The sequence below is a fragment of the Colias eurytheme genome, chromosome 21 (assembly GCF_061535395.1).
Source record: "Colias eurytheme isolate Ceu_HAF_F1 chromosome 21, ilColEury1 Martin Lab GWU primary, whole genome shotgun sequence".
Taxonomy (NCBI): Eukaryota; Metazoa; Arthropoda; class Insecta; order Lepidoptera; family Pieridae; genus Colias; species Colias eurytheme.
The window spans coordinates 997,260-1,006,201 of record NC_143000.1 but is presented as its reverse complement, the minus strand read 5'-3'; the positions used below and the strand labels follow the sequence as shown (position 1 = coordinate 1,006,201).

General features: G+C 32.9%; 1 protein-coding gene across 1 annotated transcript in view; it reads left to right on the top strand.

The window, feature by feature from the left end:
* The first annotated feature begins 408 nt into the window (after positions 1-408).
* The window catches only part of sno (Protein strawberry notch), a 45,866-nt gene continuing 37,332 nt past the window's right edge, over positions 409-8,942 (top strand). The window contains exons 1-10 of the mRNA XM_090114603.1: positions 409-580; positions 2,493-2,577; positions 3,941-4,036; positions 4,593-4,694; positions 5,136-5,189; positions 6,243-6,397; positions 6,663-6,741; positions 7,204-7,413; positions 7,843-8,018; positions 8,388-8,549. Coding sequence (XP_089970729.1) covers positions 578-580; positions 2,493-2,577; positions 3,941-4,036; positions 4,593-4,694; positions 5,136-5,189; positions 6,243-6,397; positions 6,663-6,741; positions 7,204-7,413; positions 7,843-8,018; positions 8,388-8,549 — 1,122 coding nt within the window. The 5' untranslated portion in view covers positions 409-577. The remainder of the gene's footprint in view (positions 581-2,492; positions 2,578-3,940; positions 4,037-4,592; positions 4,695-5,135; positions 5,190-6,242; positions 6,398-6,662; positions 6,742-7,203; positions 7,414-7,842; positions 8,019-8,387; positions 8,550-8,942) is intronic.

The following is an 8,942-nucleotide window of genomic DNA, read 5'->3' as shown; positions in this document are numbered from 1 at the left end:
TTTAGCTCAATGCATTTGTAAGTTTAAGTTAAACATGACTTTAAAAGATATGTAATGTAAGATATGTATTTCGCGTTTATATTAATTAGAAATTATTGCGATGACTAATTAATTTCAAAAAAATCTGTTTTTCGATTATAAAAAATATATATCGATTTTACGTTCGGATACGTAAAGGGGCAAGTAGTAAGCGTTTCTGTTACATTTAAGAATAAAAGTGAACATAGTTTCTATTTCCAAGAAAAATTGCTTTTTAATAAATATTGAATATTTTCAAATATTTATGTGAATAGTAAAAAATTATAATGATTGAAAGTTTTTCAATGATGACACTGCAATCTTCGCTGTATCCGAACGTCCAACTGTACAAAATTCTTTTATCTTTGACAAATTTTTAATATGGCGGAAGCATTGACCGCCGTCAGGTCGTCTGGTTTTTAAAACGTGTGATTGACGAATTTTTACGTGTTTATTTCGCGCGAGTGATTTAATAAAAAAGTTTATATTTTGTATACGATCTGTTATCAGAAAAAAAATCTTATTAAACGAACTACATCCAATTAAATCCAAAATAAAAATGGTAATGATAGTTTTTTGTTTTGATACTTTTTTACGAACTTTACTTTGTTCCCTAAACATGACTTTTGTATAATTTTGGTGTTTTGAAAGTGATTTATAGATAAAAATATAGTTAGAATATTTAACGACCTCGTGAAGAATTCAAAAGTAGCATTTTTTAATAATTTTTTCCTTGTTTTTAAGGTTTATAACCAAAAAAATGTGTCATGAGGTAATGGATGTTTCTCATGTGTTAAAATTTCAAGTGATTCCTCTTAAATTTTAGTGAATCTAAGTACGTGACGCATTAATTATGCAAGTTGGGTGTGGCTGTATTGATTTTCTTGGAAGGTTCTAGGTCTAGCATTAGAATACATCCTAATAACTGCACTCAAGACTTGTGCAAAGTACAATAGTGCAATGCGGTATAGACTCACTGAAGCGATGTTTTCTTTGATTTAGCACATTCGGTTTTACTATTCGACGAAGAAAGATTAAAATGATATTCGAGAATTGCATAAAATTCTATGAATGCAAATATTTTTGACATTGTTTCTTGAGACATGTGCACTAAGGTGCAATTTCATAGTTTTGATTAAAAATTCATTTTTCGATAAGTAGTAGATTGAAATGGTAGTTAAATTGAGTCTTAAACCTTCGTTATCAGTTATATAAGTGTTCACGAGAATTGTTCTCATGCCAGATTCAGAAATGTTGAAATTACATGTGTGCCAAGATAGTTTTTTGTTGTTACGATTTTATGAATCATAAAAAATGTATCACATGGAAATGTTTTTACTTTTACTATATTGTATGAATGTTCGCATTTGTCTTGAATAGTTTTTTAAGGCTTGGAATAATTTGTTTCATCTATAGCATAATATAACACATTCAAAAATGAATGATAGTGAATCAATTTGAGAATTTCGAAGTTGCATACTCAAACATTGCTATGAACACTGAAATACTGCTACATTGTTGATGTTAATTTAAATGTAAGAGAAGTGATATCAGTATGATAAAATGAACAGATGGAATGTACAAAAAGTACCCAGTAATATGAGGGTGCAACAATGAAACCTTGTAATGCAAAAATATTATCATTATTATCAATTTAAAATAAAATATGGTGTCCTATGGATTTCATGAATGAACAAACAAATTCTAACTCCCACATGGTCTTATCACATGTCCATGCGGAAACAATATTAGAAAAAAAGGATGAATAATTGTTTTCAGTAATAAATGATAATATAAATTACTTATAAGAAAAATAAATGATAAAATTGTTTATATAGTTTTGACTATTTTTGACTTGGTTAGTCATTTATAACTGTAATATGTTTGAATTTGAAAGGTATATTGAAAGATATTTTCTATGTGTTCATAATTATTGTTGTTTATCTAAGGGCCGATTTTTCAATGCTTGGATAAAACTTATCCGTTCAATAAAGTATTACACAATTAATATTAAAATGTCACGTAAACTGTCAAATACAGGCAATTAGAATATGTTTTTAAAATGGTAGTTTTATACATTATTCGACGAATAAGTTTTATCCAAGCATTGAAAAATCGGCCCTAAATAGATAGAGAATTGTAAAAATAAATATTTTACATAGATTATAATTTTGTCATTGTTAATAAAATTGCTAGGAATGAAGAAAAGCCCTTGTAAATAACAAATCCTATTACATTTTTATAGTATGTGAATAATTAAAGTAATTTTTATAGTTAACTAGAGGTTTACGTTTACGTTTTCTCTCCATAAGAACCATCCTCGTACTTCAAGGAATATAATAAAAAAAGAATTATCGAAATTGGTTCAGCCGTTCTCGAGTTATGCGCTTACCAACACATTTTACGATTCATTTTTATATATAAGAAGATTTTAATTTAAAATACCATGTTAAATTGTTTTTCCAACTTTGCAGTCAAAACGTAATGGTGATAATCCACCCTCAGATGATGATTCCGATTTCGATGATGATGAGGATCCAGACAATTTGGAAGTGCCAGGTATGATTAACTACTTGTAATATTAAGTGTACATAATAGAAAAGCTATATCAATGAAAGAAAATTAAAATATGTTACTACCATAGAACTCTAAATAACAAGACACTAGAAGTCGTAAGCGTGCGTGACCTTGTCGCCACTCAGGTGATTTGCACATCACCAGTGCATTCGTCACTGTTCAGTTGCTCTGGAGACGTATGAGTGTATACATGGTGTGTTTCAGCAATTCCCATTGCGGAAATTCTTCCACAAGTTGTAATTATACTTATAAAGGAATAATATTTCATCGGAAAATATTATTTTTTAGAAAAAATGCCGTTTTTCCTTAAAATTATAGAATATTTACAAGTATTACGAGTGTCACCATAGTAATCGAAATAACAATGAATGACAGTCGACCATTCTTATTATCACGTTTGTTCGTATTGGAGCAAAAAGTCTCATATACTTAGGGATGTTATTCTAAAATAAACCGTAAATTCGTGCGTTAGGATACATATTCAAAAGCTTAATTTAATAGTTAAGTTAGTTTTCACTAAAATCAAGCTGTCCAATAAAAGGCATAGTTTACTTGTGTGTACTGTTTAGCTTTCGGTTTGAATGTGTTGATTTTGGCGACAGCGGTTTTCATACGAATTATGACATTATAGCACTTCTATGTGTCTTGTTATTTAGATTTCTATGGTTACTACATATTGTCATTTTGTTTGTAATCTGATTATTGGAGGTATATTGTGCAAAAGTAAGTTCCACTTTACCAATATCTCATTTAAATGTGATAGATTACATAAAGCATCTTTTATCACTGAAAACAAAAGGCTAAACAATCTGTGTTTACATCAAAACAATGATAAAAAAATAGATAAAATATTTAGTGCCTCAATAATTTCAAAATGCAATGACTTCCATTCAGTTGTATGTGAAATTAATTCTTAGTGTTATTGAAAGGAGGTTTTCACTATTAATTTAGAACTATCTGTGCCCCGAGATGCTATGCACCTGTTGGTCTTAGCGTGATGATAGATTATAGCCTATAGCGTTCCTCAATAAATGGGCTATCTAACACCGAAATAATTTTTTAAATCGGACCAGTAGTTCCTGATATTAGGGTGTAAAAACAAACAAACAGTTCTATAATATTAGTAGGTATAGATAAAATTAACCCATTGACCACCGTAAGGCCCGATCGGGGCGCGACACAATAGATTTTCTATTGTGTCTGTGATTCCGAGGACTGATGGATTAATAGAAAAATTAGATGTAGTCGCTTACTAAGAAAACTGGATATTTGATCAAATCAATTGATTATTACGCTTTCCAATAGCGTTATTTGAATATTTGTATATGTTAAAATCATATTTTAGGCGGCGGAAAGACGTTGGCTGCAGCGGCGCGTCTGGGCGACAAGAAACCGGCCCCACCCCCTGCTACTGTTAAACCTACCACAAATCCTTTTGCAGGTAATATTATGTTACAAAATTTATTTATGATTTTGGTGTATCACAGAATAGAATAGAAGAAAACTGAATTAAAAGATGAACTTTTTAGCAATAAAGTAAAATATTACCACTTTAGTATGATTTTTTTGTAAATAAACGCATAAAATCGATTTCAAAATATTCGTTGTATTAAGATTTATGTAGTTTAGAAATGAAGGATTGAAAAAAATAAACATTTTAAGTAAGGTAAGTTGTAGGTAGTAGAAAATACCTATTATCAAATTGCTTATTTGTATATGCTTTAATCCATACTAATATTATAAATGCAAAAGTAACTCTGTCTGTCTGTTACTCAATCACGCCTAAACTACAGAACCAATTTTCATGAAATTTGGTGTGGAGATAATTTGATAACCGAGAAAGGACATAGGCTACTTTTTATCCCGGGAAAATGACACAATCCCGGAAATCCCACGGGAACGGGATCTATGCGGGTTTTTCTGTGACTGCGCGCGCGAAGCCGCGGGCGGAAACGTAGTATCCAATAAAATACAAACATTATTTATCTTTATTACAGCGCCGCTAGGTGTCGCTTTCGGTCACGCGTCAAATGTGAAACCCATCAGGATACCGGCCAGCTCGCTAACAAAACCTGTCAGTCTTGGGCTGGGCAGAGGAGGTAGGATATCTATATTATTTGTATAAAATAGGAAAAACTATCTTTTGATTGTGAAAAAAACATGAATATATTGCAAATTTCAAGATATTTGTAATAAGTTAAGTAGTTGTGATCCATTAAAAGGAAACTGGATCATTTTAAAAGTTATACAGCAAGTTTTTACTTAATCACAAACAAAAAAATAATAATGTAATGTACGATCCAATTAATAATAGGAATTTCAATGACTATGTGAAGTATAATTTAGTTTGAATGAACTTGTCACAATATGGCGTAGAATCGATCCTATTCTTAGTTGGATCGTAAAATACACCCACACATAATATTATCCACAAGTAATAAAAATTAGAAGAATAATATTGTTTAGTTTTTAATATCATTAAAATCAACTTTAAAATACTTGTAAAATATGAGAATGGTATTAAAACATAATGTTGTTAGCGGCCGGGATGCCCGGCACCTCCGCGCTCAACACCGCCTCGCTTCTCGCGCAGAGTGAGTAGCCTGTACCCTATGTGTAGCTTTCTACACTTTTATATGTTGTATGTTATATTGATCTAGATATATGTTATTTCGCTGTAGATACTAATTTTAAGGTAGATTTCCAAAAAAAAAAACTGGGCAAAACGTTACTTGTGTAGATGGAATGTTTTATATGTTATAGCGTAGATTTTAAGGTAGAATTTTAAAATAATTGTGCAAATAGGTCGCTATTGAAACTATTTTTTGGCAGAAAAGGAGTAAAATTGCATTCATTTACAGATAATTGACTTTTACGGTTTAGAATCTTGATTTATTCAATTTTTATTTATACATTGATCCTGAAGACTTAGACTTTCAGACCCTCGAAAGCGGTTGTCCAAAAAATAAGGGAATCTGTAAGAATAGAGATATGACGTCATTGACGTCTCAAAGTATTGTAGAGATTGTCTAATCTAAAAATGAACGCCCCTCCACTGTGTTTACGCTCACATTCAAAGTACGTTTATAGACGCAATACACACAAATTGGTCTGCCTCATTGGTCGTTCAGTCCTCCAGTCCAGTCCATGCCCGAACGACAGCACCAGTTGACCAACTAGTGCATAAATGACGCGATGCACGACAGAACGGACGTGTCATTCCGTACATAGCGCGCTCTCCCCGCCATACAATGCTAGGCACCTGAACTGATCGCCCGATTAGTTGACAAATCAGTGCGCGAGAGAGTCAAAGTTTGCAGTAGAATCGCCGCGCGCACACATATAAAGTGGTTCAATAATTATTTGTCCTCACACATTGAAACAATTAAGTTTAGTGGAGGGGCGTTCATTTTTAGATTAGACAATCTCTAGTTTTAAATGTACCCTTTGTTATATGCAGATATGGCAACGGGTACATTTCAGAGAAAACCTGTAAAATTAGCAGCTTTATTTCCTTAGTTTTTCGCTTTCCTTATAAACGCATGCGTGCATCGTCCAATGTACACAGCCTTAAAGACCCCTTTTATTTTAATGGACTTATTAACAAAAAACGTCGCAAAAAACATTAATTATACAACCATTAACAGTGGAAATGGTGGGCATCCAAGGCATGAACTCGTACCTGCTGCAGAATCTGAATCAAATACTAGCGTCCGGTATGGGTGGGCCCTTAGCTGGTATGCTCGGACAGTTTGCGCAACTACCCGCGTGGCAGAATAAGGCCATGTGGCAGCAAGAAAAGGTAGGATATTGTGTGTTTTTTTCTTTGTGGATAATGGTAGTGTAATATTTTTTTGGGACTCTACTAAGGACTTAAATTTAAACAGTAATGTAAGAAACATTTCATTCGTCAAATTCATATATCTCACAGATTTATGTTTTTACTAAGGTTACGAAATAGCACATTTTTCCGTCTCGAAGGACCAAAATTCATAAAAGGACATTAAATATTTGAGCATTTGGTTTTGAACGAGAAATAAATAATAATATATTCATTATTATTACAGGGACCTGGTGATGAGGAAGAAGTGGATGACGAGGAAATGGGTGTAGCTGAGACATACGCAGATTACATGCCTACTAAATGTAAGTGACAATAGTTTAATACACATTACACAATCTTCTCATTTTGAAAAATATCGGACTTAAAATCTGATGCTCTTATTCAAAATGCATTATGCACTTGTTACAAATATTAAATTGTACATGAGTCACATTTTCATCGGTCTCGAAGGACCACAATAGAACTGCAGTAAAAGTAGCAGTTAAAAACTATCAAGTTATTATACACCAGATTAATTTAGTTCCATTACTTCATGTTGACCATTACTTATTAGCACAAATCCGACTCGAAGGACCACGTAACTAATTTCTAAACATACATAAACATAAAAAACAGACTAGATTGCCTATCTTATCTATCCTAATACTTGTAAATAAGCCATCAATAAGCCATATTGTTACTAACAAGTGGACAAATGATGATGTTACAATAAATACATGAATTATAATTATTATATAACCATATTCACCTAACTCTACTTGCAGTGAAACTCGGCCGCAAGCACCCGGACCCAGTGGTGGAAACAGCCTCTCTATCCTCCGTAGAACCGGTCGATGTGTCCTATCAGATCGCACTACCTGATGAGACAGTCCGAGGAGGGTTATTGTCAGCTTTGCAACTAGAAGCTGTCGTGTATGCGTCGCAGGCGCATGGACATATGCTGCCTGATGGCACGAGAGCTGGTTTCCTTATTGGTAAGTATTAGGACAAAAGGGTGGGTGAAACTTGCTGTGGTAAGCATGAAGGCAGAAGGTGTGATAAATTATACAGCTGTGTGCACTTGTAACAACATTGTAGATAAGGAAATCTGCAATCTTAACAATTCGACAGTACATTCATAGATAAGTAATTTCAATCGCAGTCAGCTATTGTTATTAGAAAAAGTAGTAATTAACAGTCAGTTAGTGATTGTTAACTACTTTTTCTGATTATCAAATATAAATTAAAACATATATATGCGCATATTCTTAACATAAAAGAAATCGGTTAAAGTTAACTACTTTTTCTGATTATCAAATATAAATTAAAACATATATCTGCGCATATTCTTAACATAAAAGAAATCGAATAAAATACTTGTAAATAATTATATAAATAGATTTTAAAACTATATTATTTCGCAGGTGACGGTGCCGGTGTGGGCAAAGGCCGAACAATAGCGGGTATAATATTCGAGAACTTTCTGCGCGGACGCAAACGGGCCATCTGGGTGTCTGTGTCCAACGACCTGAAGTATGACGCGGAACGGGATCTGAGGGATATTGGAGCGTCGTATATTGAAGTGCACTCTTTGAGCAAGGTGTGTATTGTGTATGCTATCAATTTTGTGAAATAATTTGAAATTATTTCATAAAAAATCTTATCTAGACCAGAAATCAGAAATAAACATATTATGGTATTGGGTAATGGTGTAGTATTTTAATAAGAATTTTAAAAGCGATCGAAAAGTTTGTTTAATTTAAATCGTAATAAATAAAAAAAAACAAGTCGTATCCTTTTTTATTACCCTTTTTCTGTATGTTTCTGTTTCTTTCGTTCACTTGGCAAGGGACTGATTTTATGGGCTTTGGAACTAGTTATGCTACTTTCGATTTCATTTCTTTGACCACATTTCATTTTCATTCAACAGTTTTAGCACAGACAACTAAAATATCATCTTTAATTCTAGTTCAAATACGCGAAAATCTCCTCCGCCATAAACGGCAACGTCAAAAAGGGCGTGGTCTTCTGCACGTATTCGGCGCTGATTGGCGAAACACACGCAAATACCAAATATAGGACAAGACTGAAGCAACTACTGCAGTGGTGCGGCGAGGACTTTGACGGACTTGTATCCTTTTTTTGTGTAAAAATATAGGTCGGAGTATACTGAGGTGAAAAAATACGCGTGTGGAAAGTGTATGTGGAAAAGCTATGTGTGTGTGCGTGTATACGTGCGTATGTGCGTGCCTTAATATATGATACCCGTCAAGAGCGCTAAAACGTCCAAATAGCGTAAAAAATTATGACAACCTACTAATATTATAAATGCGAAAGTTTGTATGTTTGTTGGATTAAAACATAAGGTATTTTTTTTATCTCAAGAACTATACAGGTTTTTATAGGACTACGCGGGTGAAGCTGCAGGCAAAAAGCTAGTGATTTTACTAAATTATCAAATATTTTCGCATTTATTAGGAGTACATTAAAAATATAGAAATTCAGACAATCCACAAAACCATAA